Source organism: Narcine bancroftii, chromosome 10 (genome assembly GCF_036971445.1).
Source record: "Narcine bancroftii isolate sNarBan1 chromosome 10, sNarBan1.hap1, whole genome shotgun sequence".
NCBI classification, from domain to species: Eukaryota; Metazoa; Chordata; class Chondrichthyes; order Torpediniformes; family Narcinidae; genus Narcine; species Narcine bancroftii.
Window position 1 is genome coordinate 33,095,826 of NC_091478.1, and position 18,879 is coordinate 33,114,704.

An 18,879-nucleotide genomic window follows, 5' to 3' on the forward strand; every position below is an offset into this window, starting at 1 on the left:
CGGGCAGCAACCTCCTTTGAAGAAGACCGCAGAGCCCACCTCACTGACAAAAGGCAAAGGAGGAAAAACCCAACACCCAACCCCAATCAACCAATTTTCCCTGACAAAAGGCAAAGGAGGAAAAACCCAACACCCAACCCACCAATTTTCCCCTGCAACCGCTGCAACCGTGTCTGCCTGTCCCGCATCGGACTTGTCAGCCACAAACGAGCCTGCAGCTGACGTGGACTTTTTACCCCCTCCATAAATCTTTGTCCGCGAAGCCAAGCCAAAGATATCAGTAATTTAATTCTTCAACAATAGCAAAGTGATGCAACTTCCACAGGCCTTTCAATGTATTCGTTTTATATACATTAATTAAATCCACCAATTTGAGTAAGGAAATTAGGTCTGAAATTTATATTGCATGCAATCTTGAAAACCTCCTAATACTTTGGTAGCCTTTGATACAAGGCTACATTCCCATTTAAACCGTAATGTTTTCTAAAAAAATAGAAAGTGGCAAAAGTTGCCTGGAAATGTCATCAGAAGAGTTTCATTGTCAAAAAAAAACACGACATTTAAGGAGAAAAGATGACAACAGTGTAGTGGCTGTGTAGCAGGCCAAGCAGGCGCTCAGTGTGGTAAATCAAACCGCCACCGTCAGTGCACGGACTGACCCAAGGGCTGGCATGCTAGCAGTACCGAGTGCCGAGGGACAGCACGTTGATCAGCTGGGTCCCCCTGCCGAAAGGCGTGGGACGTTAACAAAACTCAATCTAAACCTGCTGGTCCCACTGACCAGCAGCTGTCCCTTAACAAGATCCCAACTTGTCCCATGGAGCCTGGGACAGGCAGGGAATAAAAGCTGCTTGTAAAACTTCAATAAACCAGTCTTGAGTTGACTACTCTGGCATGTGTTTGTATTTCTTTAGTAGCTCTACCGTAGTAGCTGCGACAACAGATGATAGCAAAAAACATGTACACCACCAGTTGTCAGTTGAGAAGGTTCTCATCCATGCAGGTATGATACAAGTTACAATATCCCATACGAACCAAAAACAAATAATTTTTAAATTCTCAGCTCATAGCACCCTAAAATTTCAGACATCAACAAATCTTGTTCTTCAGAATATTGAAATGACAATTTTGTCTCACTCATACCATGTAATGAGTGACCTCTGATTGCTTTGAGGCATAACAAGATCGATGTTGTTCTTAAAGGTATGTTCCACATTATATATTCTGAGCTACTAACTGTTGTGAATTAAACCAGCCATTCTCAACATGGGCCATATGTTTCCATGAGGGCCACAGCACATTTAAAGGGGGTGGGGGGGGGAGCATGGATTGAAATCATAAAATATATTTTTTTATGTAGTCGGTAAGAGAGAAGAGCGGAATAAACCAACTAAACAACTACTTCACAGAAAAGGGGGCCCATGGGACCATAAACTTTGAGCAGAGTTTTAAGGGGGCCATAGCCAAAATAAAAGTTGGGAAAGGCTGAAGACTTATTCAGATAAATATGCATTCCCTCACCTGTGTCCATTTTTTGTTACTGCTGTGCATTTGAACAGTAGTAATGCAAGCAAACAGTTTTTCTGATGTGATGTCTTCAGGCAGTTTGGTAAGGAATTGAGCTATGTGAATAAAATCCATTTGCACTAATATATCCTCATATAACTTGAGAATGCCCAGAGCTGTCCGAAAAAGGAATTCTTCACCATCACGGCAAAAGACATCCCAGACTCGACATGCCAGGTCCAGGGGTAGCGACTTACTATAAAGCGTAAATATCCTGCAATTAAAGAATACCACAATAAAAGGAATTGTTTCATAGTAACTTCTTTTGTCAGATAATTAAATCAAGTAACACAGTACTTATTATAAATTATAGATCCATATGTCGTGTGTAAAATTAAATTAGGTGAGACCAGTCAAGAAGCACATTAAACATTATAAATTACAGGGCACAAAATACAATTACATTAATTATGATGGCTATCAATCAAAAAGCAAACTAAACAATATCCTAAACAATATTTAACATCCAATAAAGTTATACACTTACCAGTCTATAAGGTAGATATCAGGAGTCAAATTATTTTTCATGAAATGCATAAAAAGTTTTGGAAGGTTTTCTCCAAAAAATACTTCAAATGATGCAAAATATTTCAGCATCTGAGAAGAAAAAATTTGTCCAAAATTTTAAGATTTGAATTGCTGAATTTTAAAAACCTATACATCAAAGTTCAATCGATCCCGGACTAAAAATTGTACTTCTTGAAATGCTTCTGAAATAATGCTGCTATTTTCCTCTCAAAATAAAAGCTCCAAAATTTCTAATTTAACTTTTAAGTCAATTAAATTTAGAATAATTACAGTCAACACACATCATCAAGAATTACCAAAACAATTTATCAAGTTCAAGGTGTACTTCAATTAAATTTTGTAATTCCTGTGGCCAGTCCATGATAGACTAAATATCTAATAAGGAAGTAATCATTGATGTATTCTTTTTCCTTTTTTCTTCTTGTTTTTCTTTGTGTCCCATGGTAATGTCACTTCAAAGCTATTATTCAACAGATATTATCAGATACGTTATATTACTGGGGTTTTCTGAGTGATTCTATGAAATAATGCTAATCCTATTTGAAAACGCAAATTTGAGCAATATTCAAGGCCTTCCCATGATTTGGTGAGACCCCACCTGGAGTATTGTGTGTAGTTTTGGTCGCCTTATCTGAGGAAGGATGTTCTTGCAATGAAGGGAGTGCAGAGGCGATTCACCAGGCTGATACCTGGAATGGCAGGAATAACTTATGAGGAAAGATTGCGCAATTTGGGATTGGACTCGCTGGAGTTTAGAAGATTGAGAGGGGATCTCAGAGACCTATAAAATTCTGGCAGGACTGGACCGAATGGATGCGGAAGGGATGTTTCCAATGGTGGGGGAGTCCAGAACCCGGGGCCATGGTTCGAGGATAATAAGCAAACCATTTGGGACCGAGATGAAGAGGAATTTCTTGACCCAGAGGGTGGTGAATCTGTGGAATTCATTGCCACAGAGGTCAGTAGAAGCAGGTTCATTGAATATATTTAAGAGGGAATTAGATATATTTCTTCAGTATAAAGGAATTAGGGGTTACGGAGAGAAGGCGGGGACGGGGTACTGAATTTTAAGATCAGCCATGATCTCATTGAATGGCGGAGCAGGTTCGAAGGGCCGAATGACCTACTCCTGCTCCTATCTTCTATGTTTCTATGATGCACATTCACAGGCAACATTCCACACTGATCAAGGCCGTAGTGAGCTAAAAATCAAGATCTTCCATAGGTACAGGGTAAAAATCAGAAAGAGAAAAGAAAATCATTTATTCTATGGCTCCACAGCAAGTTTTCTAACATTTTTATGGGACAAACACTAGATGTAATTAGTTTTTTCTGAATTACCTAGGGTTCTTTGTCCTTGTTCCAGAAGAAGGAATGTAATTTTTAAGAATGAATGAAGTACAACTTTAACCTGGAAATAATTGCATGCCAGAGTTGTTAAGATTTTCCAGCATAAATAGTCATTTTTTTCTGGAAAAATGAAACAAATCCAAAATTTGTGTAATAGACCAATTTTTCAGGCTTCCTCTGAAGCACAAGGTGGCATTATCACTTCTTAGCAAATAAAATTCAGGGAGAGTGTTTGTTGGTCAACGGCACGCTGTAAACATATGATGTACCAGATTGTTCACATTTCATAGGAACACAAATAGCAGAATGCAATTTATTTCGTGATGCATGCTCCCATGTCCTCACCATTTCATGATCCACACGGAAAAATGCCAGCTGACAGGGTTTGTTCAACAGATTGGCAAAGGCTATGAAAGCATCTGCTTCTTCTAAATTAAGGATAAGGACAGCAGCAACAAAAGACATTCCTTGGACCTACAAAAAAAAGCACACTTTGCTAATTATATTGAAGTTTTAAAAGAAGACCTCTGCGCTGCCGTGACAATGTACAGAGTTGAAGCCATTGTCACATTTCCTAATTTTTGATGAAGATTTTTGGGGCGGCATGGTTGGTGCAGTGGTTAGCATAACACCTTTGCAGCACTAGCAATCAGGACCAGGGTTCGAATCCCACGCTGTCTGGAAGGAATTTGTACGTTTTCTCTGTGTCTGCGTGGGTTTTCCCTGGGAGCTCCGGTTTCCTCCCACTGTTCGAAACATACTGGGGCTGTAGGTTAATTGGGCGGCACGGACTTGTGGGCTGAAATGGCCTGTTACAAATAATGAACTGTTGTATAAAGTGGCAATAACTGTGCAAAATTCTTCAATAACAACCGTATTTTATGAAAAGGTTTAGCCTACCAAAGGATTAAAGAACCACAGGAATTTACAATATAGCATATCTAAGGGGAAATTTTTAGAATTCCCATGGGTAACATTTTCATAAGAGCAGATGTGAATTTGCTCTAGAATGCAACATGCATATATTATTTTGACAAAGCAGCTGATCAGAAACATTCAATAGAGCAGCTGACACCTCCAAATTTGAAAAAAATGCAGTAATAAACAGTCCCACTGTTTTCAAAAAATAACGAAACCACAATAATGTGGCAGTAATCAAAAAGGAAAAACTGCAAAGGCTCTAAATCTGAAGAGGAAATGGAAACTGCTAGTAACGTTGTCAAAAAAACCATTAACTTGAGCTAATTTTGTTCTTCATTCCACAGATGCTCTTGATCAGCTGTGAAAATCTAACATGATTTTTTTTTATTAATAACATGACAACTTTTAAAAAAATCCATAGACCAAAGGGCCTGAAATATGACAGCACCCAGAAACAGATGATTATGTAATCTAAATTTTAGGACATCATCACAAAAAGGTAAAACACTTACGTATCCAACATCAGGCCTGTAGCAGGTATATGCACCAAGAATACTATGGAGAAGATCATGATATGGTCCACCCTTTAAAATTAACATGAGACTTTTAGATGCATTAATATGAATAACACAAAAACAAATACAGGTCGAGTACCCTTTATCCGAAATGCTTGGGACCAGACATTTTTTTTTGGATTTTGGGGAATGAAGCAGCAGCAGAATACCTACATCAGTGGTTAAACAGCAACAACGGCAGGCTTTTTGAGCGCCTACATGACGCCACAAGTGGAAAATACACATGAAATACTGCTTAGTACTTATCAAAATAAATGATCTCTGCTTACATAAGAAGACCATCTCCCCATCAGCAGCTCCCCACCGGTCCCTGCCTATGGTCCCCGCTCCTGCCCAGGAGCTCAAGGCAACTTCTTTGATGTGGATGGCACTGCGCCCATTGAGAATGGAGCCGCTGCAGCTGATGCTGAAGACTTGGAGCCAGCACCTCTTGGCATCTTAAAGGCCAGAAGCAAGGATCTTGTGGGTTTTTTGAAAAAAAACATTGTAATCAAAGTAACACCAACAGAGTGTCAGAGCCCCATGTGGGCAAGTCAAGTGTTAATTTTTTTTCCACATGTGACATCATGTCGGCGCGAAAAAAAAAAATTGGTTTTTGGATCTTCTGATAAGGGGTACTCTACCCGTACAATGAACTTAGTGTGTGGAAGAACAAATGGACCTTGGGGTCCAAATCCACAGATCTCTCAAGGTTGCCACACTTATAAAGGCTGATCTTATGCTGGCCTTCATTAGTCAGGGGATTGAGTTCAAGAGTCAGGAGATAATGTTGCAGCTCTATAAAATTCTGGTTAGACCAGACTTGGAAATATTGTGCTCAGTTCTAGTTGTCTCATTACCAAAAAGATGTGAAAGCTTTGGAGAGGGTACAGAGGAGATTTACCAGGATGTTGCCTAGATTGGAGAACCCATCTTAACAGAGCAAAGAAGGATGAGAGATAGACTTAATTATTACAAGATTATGAGAGGCATAGATAGGGTGGACAGTCAGCATCTTTTTCCCAGGAGTAGCAAACACCAGAGGACAGCTGTATAAAGCAAGGGGAGGAAAGTTTCAGGGCAATGTTAAGAGAAAGCATTTTTACGGAGACTAGAGGGCGTCTGAAATGCATTGCCAAGGTTGGTGCTGGAAGCTAGTACAATATGGGCACAAGGATGCGAGAAAAATAGAGGATTATGAGTTTGAGTTAGGGAAGGTTTAGATTGTTGAGTAGGTTCATGTAAGTCAGTATCATCGGACTTTCTCATTCGGAATTCCAGTCAGTACGAATTGGAAATAACATCTCCTCCTCACTAATTATCAACACAGGCGCACCCCAAATATGCGGACTCATCCCATTGCTCTACTCGCTATGTACCCATGACTATGTGGCCAGGCACAATTCCAATGCCATCTACGAATTTGCCGACGACACCACAGTTGTCAGCAGAATCACAAACGGCAATGAGGAAGCGTACAGCTCGTTAAATGGTGCGATGATAACAACCTTGTACTCAACGCCAGCAAAACCAAGGAGATGATTGTGAACTTCAGAAGTCAAAGGAACATGACCCAGTCCTCATCAAGGGCTCAGTGGAGGAGAGGGTCGAGAGCATCAAATTTCTGGGTGTCAACATCTCCAAGGATCTCACCTGGAGCCATCACGTTGATGCAATCACAAAGAAGGCTCGCCAGCGACTATACTTAGGGGTCTGAGGAGATGCGGGATGGCTCCGGAGACTCTTTTAAATTTCTATAGGTGTACCGTGGAGAGTATTCTGACCAGTTGCATCACAGCTTGGTATGAAGGTGCCAACTCTCAGGACAAGAATAAATTCCAGAGGGTTGTTAACTCAGCCTGCGACATCACAGGCACCAGACTTCACTCCATTGAGGACATCTACATGAGGGGGTGTCTTAAAAAAGCAGCCTCTATCCTCAAAGACCCCCTCCACCCAGGCCTCTTCACTTGACTACCATCAGGGAAAAGGTACAGGAGCCTAAAGATGACCACTCAGCGGCGGAAGGACAGCTTCTTCCCCTCCGCCATCAGATACCTAAATAATCAGTGAACTAAAGACATTGCCTTACTTTTTGGGCACTATTATTGTTATTGGTTTTTTTTTCTTCCTTACAGGGATGCAAGATGGTATAAAATGAATTTACAACTGTGATATTGCCGCAAAACACCAAATTTCATGAATGGTCCGTGACAATATTGTGGGCTAAAAGGCCTGTACTGTAATATTCTATGTTCTATTTAACATATTTTAACCCTACTATTCAAAAATGTTTTGACCAATGTTTCAGAATTTGTAAGCCTTTTAAATGTTTTACCATATAAATCTTCATCCAGTACATCCATATTGCTCAACAAGCCATATATTTTCAGTTAGTTACCATATTTCATAAAGACATAAAAATAATCTTTATTCAAAATGGTGCATCATCAATTAAACTTTTGAGTAAATCTGCAAACCTTCTGAAAAATGAAGAGAGAAGGGAATGTACGGGAAATATCCAGCTTTATCAATTCAAGACTTGCCTCTCTGTCAGCTCCTGATGCCCCAGGTTCTAGAAATAAGTGACAATAAAATTATTATTGAAGGAGAAATGTTGAAACAACATTGCATCAGAAAAGGCACGAAGAATGGTAAGGAGACTACTTTCGACCCACATGCAAAATGGTTTCCTGCAGAGTTAATCAAAATTTTATTTTAAAATTGAAGTAACACAAGGTTTGCAACAGAAACAATTGGCTCAACTTTTCTTCTTAAATATTATGACAGAATAGAAACAAAGAAAGGGAACAACAGTGTCAGTGCTGCCTTCAATCCTTCTGCAAATATGTTCCTAGCATTCAATTGCATGTCCACAGGGTTGTCCATACATTTCCTGCCTTGGTGGCACTAGAACATCAGGAATCTTAACTACTAGTGACAGAAGAAGAAAAAGGCCTGTGAGTATGAATCATGAAGGACATTGCAGAAGACTCATTTCCCCTCTCAATGTTATACATCATTCCAAAACCAATAATTTTGCTTTCAAATTAGAAAAAAATTAATACAATCCATGTTTGCAGTTCATGATGAATGAAGTTTTAAAATTCAAATATGCTCTTCAGAGCAGTTTTAATTATTTTATCATTTATTTTTGAAGTTCATGCACTGAAAAATACTGCGCAGTGAAAGCAGATGGAACAAAGAGGCATACAAAATCTATGCACAACCGATTTTAAATAAAATAATGACAGCTGCATTTTAAGCTGTCAAATTTCAAATAAAAGCTGGAAATAAAATGGCAAAGTTCAGAAAGGGAAAATCAAACCAAATGGAACAGTCACTGTTTTAGCTGCAAGCAGAGCTATAAAAACATATCTGCAAAAATACAAGGTAGCAATGCTGAACAGGGTGCTTTTCTGCATTGCCGGTTTACTGATCTGCCCCAAGTTGAATGCTTACAAATCAAAGTTTACCTTCCGTTTCAGTCTCAGATCCAACCTCACTGAAATTTTTCCATCGCTCCTTAGCTCTAGACAGGAAAATTTCATAAAGCTCTGTGAAATGAAAAAAAAAACCCCAAAAGATAAGGCAACCAAAACAAATTGATCTTTACCAGTTTCATCCGAGGCCACCAAATAAGGAGTGATACAGCATGTAACAGTGGGCCTTCTTGCTTAACAATGGGAGACAATTCAATATCACCTTTTGCCAAGCAAAGATCAGAAAATATTTAAATTTAATTATTTTTGCTCACCATTTCAGACTGAAGGTCTGATTATATTGAAAAAGTTGTCAGATAACTGTCAAGTCTAGTTTATTAAGGAGCTTAATTAGTTTGCTGCATGAAATTCTTCTCATTTACCCGTGGTAAGATTCATCAAGAAGAGACGTAGTAGTATAAATAAGAATGGAATGAGATAAAGGATTCTCAAAACAGTGACATTTCAGTTATTTCTAAACTATAATAATGCAATGAATTAATAAGATTCACAAAGAAAACAGCTATACTGTTTAGACATTTCCAGATTCAATCATCTGTACAGAACATGAATCTCAGTTGGATGAAAGCAGAATTATTATTAGCTTCAATATCCTGGAAATACTGGTAGTCAAGAATTCCATCTCAAATTATTTCTGTGAAACCCGGTTTTCTGGAATAAAACACCCTGGTCACAACCTTTTCTCACTGCTACCTTCAGGCAGAAGGTACAGAAGCCTGAATATTAGAACCTCTCAGTTCAAGAACGGTTTCTTTCCAACAACCATCATGGTCACAACCCTCTCCTCATTGCACTGATCAGGGACTGCTCTCATACCATAATGAACTGTCTGCATTATTGCTGTCACTTTTTTTGCACTAGGATAACTGAACATTTATTATCAATCTATTTAATTTGTACTTATTGTCTAAAAAGCAAAAGGAAGACCTCTGCCGTCACATAGGCAACTGCATGCCAATACACCAGACAAGCAGAAAGACAACGGAGTATGAGAAAATGGCGTACTTTTAAAGAATGATTTAAAGAACAATTTTACCTTATTTAAAAGTACTTACCATGAGTGATGTTCAGTTCATTACCAACCGCCAACCTCCACACTTTCCCTCGAACACTTGGAGGAATACCCTGCCACCACAGTTCACGCACCTTCCGTGTATTTCGACTAAGTGTACAAGGACAAAAAAAAGAGATCATTTAATGTTCGCCATTGAAAGCTAACGGTTTTGCCGATAGTGAACTGATAGCATGGCAGTTGCTTCACTTACATAGTATCCCAGTTGGGAAGAATGTCTGTGTTCCAAATAATCATTGCATGAGCAATACTGTCTTCCTGTCTGAATCTTTCCTTCATAACTTTTTTTCTTCGCTGTGCTTCTTTCACTTCTAGAATGGAGATTACAACAAAAAATAGACACAAGCTGTTGCATATACCGGCATCTGGATTCAGATTCCAAAAATGTATTTGAATTACTTTCATAAGCTATAAATTACCAGCAGTCAAGATCTGCTTTTAAGTGGCAGACAATTAATCTACTTTCAGAGCTCTGACAATTGTATCCTAGGCAGAAAAATAGCTACCATGCTAGGAAAGCACCTTTCTCATCTTCCTTGCTGTCCTCAGTACTATCAACTCTGCCTCCAATGGGAATGAGGTGGTGAAACTCAATTTGCGATATTCTGGCATACAAGAGTAGCCGTTCTTATTGATTATGAACAAAGATTAATTAAAAATCCCATGACATAAAAAACGCAAAACAGGTTCATTTTCAACCACGATTTCTCCTGCAGCATTTTTTTTAAAGTACAAAGGATGAATCTAAACATTTCACAAATGCAAATTGCTCAGGACAGAATAAAGTAACTAACTCGAGCACCTCGTTTCTTTGCTTCTGCCACCATTTCATCATATTCTTGTCTGTGCCTTTGAGCTTCCTCTGCCGACTTTGCAGGCAAGTGTCTGTAAAAAGATAAATTTTCTGGTCAATAAGGGTGGAACAGGATCATTATCAAATACTAAAATAAGAAAAAACCACACAAAACTAAACTTGCATCCATTTAAACATCAAAAACCACTTTCAGAATCTCAAAACAGAGTCATTAACAAATGCTTGACAATTATGGCCTACAATGTTATAGGCTTTTGAAAAATGACTATTTTTCAATAGTTGTACAAGTAGAGATCTCAGCCATGGTTGTATAAATCACGGCTAACAATTACGAAATTTCCTTCCACTGTCGAAGTCAAGAAATATCAAACTCTGCTTCCACATTATGTTGGCTGAAATAATCATTTGTTTTTAATTAAGTCATTTATTGAAGCAAAAATATTGTAGAAAGTACTAAGCATAATTGAGAAAAATGCTGCAGGTTAATTTGTAACCCCAATGTTGCCTTCCTTCATTTAAACCAATTTACATGAATAATGTCTTTCTTTTCTGTTCAGGCTCTCTTATTGAAAGTAATACATTATTTTTTTTTGTCATTGAGCCTCTTCCTTCTGATGCGTTGAGAAAGGAAGAGGGCAGTAAACCAATGGCATGAAAATCAAGAATGCTTCTCATGGAAAGCAGAATCAGCAACAAAGCTGTTTTATTATCTACGATTTTTTAAAAAATGAAAAAAAGATGAGGTGAAAAGCTTCAACAGGATTTGAATATTTTGCACTCTCTTGTATTTAACTATTTCATACAGAGTTTTCAAAGAGAACACGCTGTCCACACAAGCTCAAAAGCAAATTTTCTCTTCTTTGAGGGATCAAAGAGTGCTAAATTTTCACACTTATTGAGCAGCGTTTACAAAGCATGTTTGTGTAGTGGAATTGTACTTCATAATCATTTATACATACGGTATGCTTCAGATTGGTCAGGTTATTTGATTGGTTTTCATTGTACATTCACCCTGGACAGGGAAGGGTAGAAGTTAGCATAGCAGTTAGTGCAATGCTACTGCAACACCAGTAACCAGAATTTGACTCCAGTGTGGATTTTCCCCAAGTGCTCCAATTTCCTTCCACCTTCCAGAAAGTCTTTGAAGATTGTGAAAATAAATCCAAGATTGCCAGAATGAAGCCTTTTTTTTTGGTGCATCATGAATAAATTGTGGAATTAAAATGGAAAAAGGGAAATAAAAAAAGGGTTGGGTAATAAAATGTGCAGGTCAAACAGTGCAATTTATTATCGCAAAGATAAAAAATAAAGTGTGTTATACAAACCAAACAGAGAAAAGTATGCCATTATACATATAGAGCAAAGAATTTGGTTCAAATTCTATAAACAATGCCAAATTTTCACTGCATTGTCAAGTCAGAGATCTACAAAAGTCAGCTTCTTCTCTCACAACACATATTGTAATGCTGGACTGATTGGTTTCATAGTTAAATTCTCCAATAGGTGCAATACATTTTCATGCCACGTATGACAAAAAATACATGGTAGTAATGAGTGAACTGCATCATTACCTTTCTAAACTGCACAATATAATAAACTTACGCTGGCCTATCTTCTAGGATCAATGCAGTAGTGGAGAGTGGCTCAAATTCAAGATTACGTCGCCGTCCAGACTGGAGTGTGGTTTTAGTCATTCGGCCAGTTCGGGCTTCATATTCCTATTTTATGCAGAAAAAACAAATCAATTCTCAACATACGGTACATGCAACAATTAATTAATCAAATTAGTTTGAATCCCCTCTCCACCACCAGCCCATTTTCAAGTAAAAGGAAACAAAATGAACAGCTAATGGATTGGGCAAATCAAAAACACCAAGCAATAGTTTTTGATTGTCACAATCAAAGTCAATCGCACCCAATTCAGTTTTACGGCAATATATTTTGAATGGCAAGGTACCATCTTACCATTTTACGATGATATTTTTGCAAGTTAGTTGTCAACATTAATTAATGTAATGCACAAAATTGCTTGAGAAACTCAGATCACGCAGCGTCCATAGGAAGTAAAGGTGTATCACCAACACCAAAATCGTTGGTTCCATACCTTTGTTTCCTATGGACGCTGTGTGACATGCTGAGTTTCTCCATCACTGTGCTAATCACACTACAATCATAGATAGCGTTGACAGACATTCCTGTTTAAATTCATTTTATGTACATTCTTTAAGGGTGTATAACTTCCAATTACTTTAAATTTAGAATTTTGAAGATAATAGTGGCTCTGCCGCAGGTGCAGACCCAGGAGAGCGGGGAGCAGAGACGGTTCTGTTCCAAAGGGTTCAACCACCTGGTCCTCCAGCCGACAACTTGGTACAGGCTTTAAATGGCTGTTAAAGGAACCGATCGATGGTGTTTACAAGTAAAATCCTGCCACCATGGGGTTTGTGTTCAAGGTGGCAGAATCTGTGCTGGCAGCGGCCTTGCGAGGTTGCAGATTTTGGGGGATCAGTGTACCTGAGCAGGGCAATGGAAACAACCCCCGATTGCCTTCCACACTCCCGATGAAAAGGAAAAGCGAAGGGGATGACCCTACAGGTTAGTGACGACGGCGACAAATCAGAGAGGGCTCGTTGGCTGAGGGACCCACAAAGGCTACGCATAAATTGCAGTCGGGGGACCTGCAGGCTGTTGGAGACTGGCTTATGTAAACCAGGTATTGGAGCTGGAATTCAAGAGGATGCTGTGGGAAAGAAGGGCTCCTGAAGGGCCTTGGGTGCTGGTGCCTTCCTGATCATGACAGAGGTTTGGACCTAGAGCTCAGGTTGCCGATGATCTGTGTGGCTGCAGAGGCACTGGAGGTGAATCCACGGATAGTCAGTGACTCTGAAGGGATGCTCTTTTGCTTCTCATTCTGCCTTACTGTAGGGGCACCAGATGAAACTAATGGAAACTCTTTCTAACTCAGGCAGAAGGCAATTTCGTGTAATATTACATGTTCTGAACGATTACATGACAATAAAGGAATCTTGAATAGCACAGAAAAAAACATTCCAATAAACTAGTTACAGTAACCACTCCACACTCAATATCACTTTAGATTTTTTTTTGTAATAATTAGAATGCATTTGATGATTTGGTTTCAAAAGTATAGCTACAAGACAGAACAAATATCACTTACTGTATTTTGGTTGCATGCACTCTGTTGCATCTATTACAGTGGTCTTTGGGATATTTTCATGGACTAATTTGGGGAATATTTCAAATAAAGTAATAACCTGACATACTCAAGAAAATATTTTTCTCTCTCCTAAATTTCTTCCACTGTGCATTGTACCCTAGACAAATACTACCAACTTCAACAACAAAATTAGTTACAATGTCTAATTCAAAAACAAAATTGAAAATAGAATTACCCAAAAACATATCAATTTAAAGGCCTGGGCAGACCATAAATGAAAACCTTAAATCCATAGTATTTTGCCTGAATAACAGGTTAAGATTTGTATGCAACCTGCCAACTTCAAATGAAACAGGAATGGTCAAGCCTTGTTGACTTGAATTTTAGGAAATTCTATCTGTTGAAAGGTTGCTGCTTTTGTCTCAGTGATTCCAATGTTGGCAAAATTTGTGGAATTACAGTACTATCATTGAATGATTCAATTTGCTCAGATATTTCTCTTGCACTATTCGTTAATTGCATTGCATGATTTAACTCACCACTTCAACTCTATTAAAAAAAATTAAAATGCAACTGCAAATCCAAATTAATATTTATCCACTGCCAAAAGAGTTAACTCAAACTATTTTTGAAATTTTCTTTGGCGTATTATTCTTGCATAGAAAAATGCAGGTCTCATTAAAATTCAGGAGTCAAATGACATTTCCATTGGCAAGCTCAGATATGCTGTAATTTAACACTTCAATGGGATTTGGAAAAGCAAACGGATTTGACAGCACAATAACAAAGAATTTTTCAAATACTGTTTTTTTTTGTAATTGACAAGTCATCTTGTGAAAAGGTTTTCAGAATGGAGTGTTTAGTTACTTTGATCCTATTTGGTAAACAAATGTAAAATAGAAGGCCACCCTATCTGATGTGCCCTTTCCTCTATTCACAATTTGCTTTTTGACCTCAACTCAATTTTCCTACAATCATATCAGATACCATTTATTGTCATGTAATAAAACAGAAATGTAATATTACTGTACACAAAATTACCTTTAGTCTTCCATAAAGCAAACAAAGATTCGCCATTAGCATTGCCCAGCGCCCCAAACGTTCAGTGAAAGAGAAGCAAAAAAGAGTCCCCAGAGTCAATGAGTGGCTGTGGATTTGCCTCCAGCGCTCCCACAGCCTCTGGGGCCGCACAAGATTTCCAGTTCATTTCAAAGCACCTGCAACCTGAGCCCAGACACAAACACGATGAGAAAGCCTTCAGCACCTAGGGCCCTTTGAGTGAGTGCCCTCCTTGTCCTCCATATCCTATCGAATCATTGTTCTGAAACCTGGTTCTCGTGAGCCGGACTCCTGCATCTGCAGGCTGGTGTAAGATCTTTGACCTCAAGTCACCAACAGCTTGCCCCTTATGGGTGTCCTTCAGCCACAGAGCTTTTCTCTGGTCTCTCACCATGGTCAAGGACTTTAGGGTCATCTGCTCTGCTTCTTCTCAAGGGGTGTTTTCTCCCCATTACTGGTGCACTGCACCAGAATGCTGCTCCCCAGAGTATGCAACCTCCCAAGGCCACTGCAAAACACAGACGTTGCCATCTTGGGCCCAGACCCCACGGTCGCAGAATTTAAAATAAAACTCTTTCACCTCCTTTAACAGGCCATTTAAAGCCTATTTCATGGTCCATGGTCTTATTCTCAAGACTGTCTTGGCAAATTTAATTTGCTTAATGTACCAAACAAGATCATGAAGTTACCATTCCAATAAGACCAAGTACTTGATTAACAGTCTGGCAGCGTAGCCACTTTTAGGGAATGAATAGTTTCTCCTGCCATTGCTCCTTCCTTAAAATTCCTTCCCCAAATTTATTGCAATTCTCATCTTCTGAACAAAGAAGAATCAGCATTGCTGGCTTGTTTGTTTGTGGACAGATTAATTATGAGCCTATTTAGTTTATCTATGTAAATAAAGAGACAATCGCCCACGGCAAACAGCAAGGCACCTGAATGATATAAATGCAGACTTGTCTCAAGACTCTTGAGATACAGGAATGGTTCGAGTACACTGGAATAAATACCTCAACTTCACCAAAGATGCCTTAACAGGCCTTTTTAATGCACCTCAAAAAAAAATTAAGTTATTTTTACAGGATGTATGGAAACAGTGAGTGTTGGAGACGCATCTTTGCTGCAGTTGCATTTGTTTAAATTAAAAAAAAAATAATGTCTGAGGCCTAATCAAATTCAGTCATTTTATCAATTACACAATGAGAGGTAGATACGGCAAGTGAAAATTCCAGTTTTCAATTCCATGCATAATTTGTCAGGAAATCAAGCAGTCCATTTAGCACGAGGAACATTGGGGCTTACGATAAGTGACAAGTAAGACAATATTATTATTGTTGGCACACAGAGTACTGTAGTGTCTGACCAGAAACTTAAAAATTACCAATATGAAGACTGGTCATATTGTGGGTGCAAGAACAACTCAGAGGCTGAGTATAAGTAACCACGCTTCCCCCCTCCCCCCCAAATATTATAGTTGTTTAGGTTATGGAAATTTGCACTTACAGAATTCACAAATCACTATCCAAAACTTTGAGACAGGATAAAATTTGTTCTTATGGAATTTTGTGTTTAAAAAAAGGACAAAATTTCTCTTTCTTCATCTCATGTTTCTTGACACGTACACATAATGCAATTGGTGTTAAGAAATAAAATCATGAAACAGCCGATCTTCTACAGACACAATGCACTCACCACCCCCTCTCCCCCCACACCTGTGCAGATTTCATTGTGAAAAAGCAATGTGTCAATAACTGTACCTCAGCAGTTCAAGAAGATGCACAATACCACTTTAAATATCAATTAGGAATGGGCAATAAAACCTAGCTTTGCCTCTGACTTGAATGTTCCATGGAAGAACCAAAAAGATTTCAATCACCAACAAACAGGGGCAGCACAGTGAGCATGAGGCTATAACAGTGGCAGTGACCTAGGTTCGAATCCGGTGCTGTAAGGAGTTTGTACATTCTCCCTGTGTTTCCGTGGGTTCTTCCGGCCACTCTAGTTTTTGCCAACCCTTCAATAACTTACCAGGGTCGTAAGTTAATTGGGTGTAATTGGACGGGCTGCTGTAGGCCGGAAGGACCTGATATCATACTTATGTCTACTTTAAATTAAAAATGAAACATTCCTGATATTTATCTGTCAAGTTGCCCATACGAAGAAGAAACAGGAATAATATTTTCTCTGTATTCCAACTATTTGGTTGAAATGCAACAGAATTCTAGACGAATAATTAAAACAATCCAATTCCAGAACTAAAACCAAAAGAAACACAGGCTTTATGAATTTAACAACTTTCTGAATAAAAAACACAAACACTTTATCCAATAGAAAAGAAACGTTCACAGCTTTTAACATTATGCTCCTATATTTTCTGAAATGAAGCCTGTTAAAATAGAATTCATGATGGGGAACTACTTAATGTACCAATGGATTGCCGGTACTGCCATATTTCAAATATCATCTTAGTCAATTGAAACATTTATTGCAAAATCTCTCTCAAGAATCGACTGCAGAGAAAACTGAAATTAATTATTTGCATTCTGGCAAGAATTCAGGAATACCAAGATGTCATGCCTGAACTCAAATGTTTAATTATTCAAATAAAGCCTAATCAATTAAATTTGCCTTAGAACTTACTAGACAATGGGACCATTAAGCTTATAAAAATAATTTAGTCTATCATTGTAAAATATGGCATAAAACAACAATGTACATGTATAAAATGCTCAACATAGAAAAATGCCCTCCACAGAGCACAATTTGACAAAAATCGATAAAGTTAAACTATTATTCAGATGGATGAAGAAAGCCTGACCAAAAAGACTCAACGGGTGAAGGAACATGGGAAGGAAAATAAAGTCATCTGGTTTAGTTCCAATGGAAATCTTTGGCTTGGCTTCGCGGACGAAGATTTATGGAGGGGGTAAATGTCCACGTCAGCTGCAGGCTCGTTTGTGGCTGACAAGTCCGATGCGGGAGATGATTTGCTTGGGTTGAACAACAGAGGAAATTCAGCAGTTGAAAATAGGTGAAAAACTGCAGAGCTCAAAAGCAAAGAGGAGATGAAGGCCTCCTGGTCACCAGTTGTTATTTGTTATGTTGATTAAGGTTTCTTCAGGGTTCTGGTATGTGTTGGACAGCTGAAATTCAGAGAAAGAGTTGCAGGAAAGGCAGGTGGCGACTTGAGACCTAACAAAATATTTGAGGTTTTGAGGGAAAGAGGAACTTGTAGCTAGGTGGATTAATTTTCAAGGACATGGGTTTTGATTGTGGAACTTTGAGGAAAATGCTGCTTTCAAAAGTAGGAAAAAAATTTAAAATGTCTGCTAAAATGGGGATGAGGAATGAAAGTTGAGCATCAAATACCGTATATAATGGACTTTGTTTCTCTCATTTTCCCTGTCCATCTTGTGCATACCATATTTGTACTCAAAGGGAATGAGTGTAGTGGATAGGGTAAGGGAATCTTAATTGAGATCTGGCTGGTTAAGCAATGGAAAAAAGATAATGGCAGCTTATGAAATCACTTCAATCTCCGTGACAAGGAGTTCTTGAGCTCCATTAAATTATTGAAAGTTTGATGATAACTCTAGTGGAAAAAAACCCATCTTTTAAAAAATTGGTAAAATACGTTGAGAATGAGTGCATTTATGTTTCAGACTGGTCTCACTAGAGAAATGCAAAACATAACAGTACTTTATATGGGCAAACTCACTGGGTCAGGCTGTATACACACATAGAAATGGTCAGTCAACATTTTGGGTCAGAATCCTTTCTGGACAGGTCTGGCAAAGGATGGTTAAACCTGCTCTATGCAGAAAATGTTCCAATGGAACTTCAACACAAGTATAACAAGGCATTGTAACCTTAGCTAGGAAATTCCAACAATGTAGCCATAACAATGTCATCTTTATAGGGTAAACACATAATCAAAGATTCACGTGTGCAAAAACAATCTGTTCAAGAATACTGGAATTTTCTGTGTATTCTGTCTTCAAAAGTATAACTTAAAATAAATTTGTAATAGGAAAACACAAGTTCACTATTTTGAACCTGGAACTAGCTGTATGTAGAAGAAAATACTCTCAGTGACCTCGAAGGAAAAATTGTTAGTGCGTTAATAATCAGTAGCATTAAAGCTCAAATTGACCAGTAGGCCAAATCATAACAAATAATTAACATTTTAATGGTTTTTGTTTTACAGTGCCAAGAATGCTATTAAAATTTCTGCACATCAGAAAAATTATGCTTCTCAAAATAAATGGCATAACGGTTTCATGATTCAAGTTCACCAATACTGCAATAATTGAAATGAATGATGCAGTGCAAAA

The 18,879-nt window shown here is 38.4% G+C and overlaps 1 protein-coding gene across 2 annotated transcripts in view; it reads right to left on the reverse strand.

Annotated features, from left to right (window-relative positions):
• The window catches only part of tbc1d12b (TBC1 domain family, member 12b), a 78,186-nt gene that overhangs the window by 6,142 nt on the left and 53,165 nt on the right, over positions 1 to 18,879 (reverse strand). For both annotated transcript variants that reach the window (XM_069900575.1, XM_069900574.1), the window contains 10 exons: positions 11,911 to 12,026; positions 10,297 to 10,379; positions 9,688 to 9,805; positions 9,478 to 9,584; positions 8,396 to 8,476; positions 7,400 to 7,494; positions 4,878 to 4,949; positions 3,790 to 3,918; positions 2,054 to 2,163; positions 1,522 to 1,780 (listed from right to left, as the gene is read on the reverse strand). In XM_069900575.1, the coding sequence (XP_069756676.1) occupies positions 1,522 to 1,780; positions 2,054 to 2,163; positions 3,790 to 3,918; positions 4,878 to 4,949; positions 7,400 to 7,494; positions 8,396 to 8,476; positions 9,478 to 9,584; positions 9,688 to 9,805; positions 10,297 to 10,379; positions 11,911 to 12,026 (1,170 nt within the window). The remainder of the gene's footprint in view (positions 1 to 1,521; positions 1,781 to 2,053; positions 2,164 to 3,789; positions 3,919 to 4,877; positions 4,950 to 7,399; positions 7,495 to 8,395; positions 8,477 to 9,477; positions 9,585 to 9,687; positions 9,806 to 10,296; positions 10,380 to 11,910; positions 12,027 to 18,879) is intronic.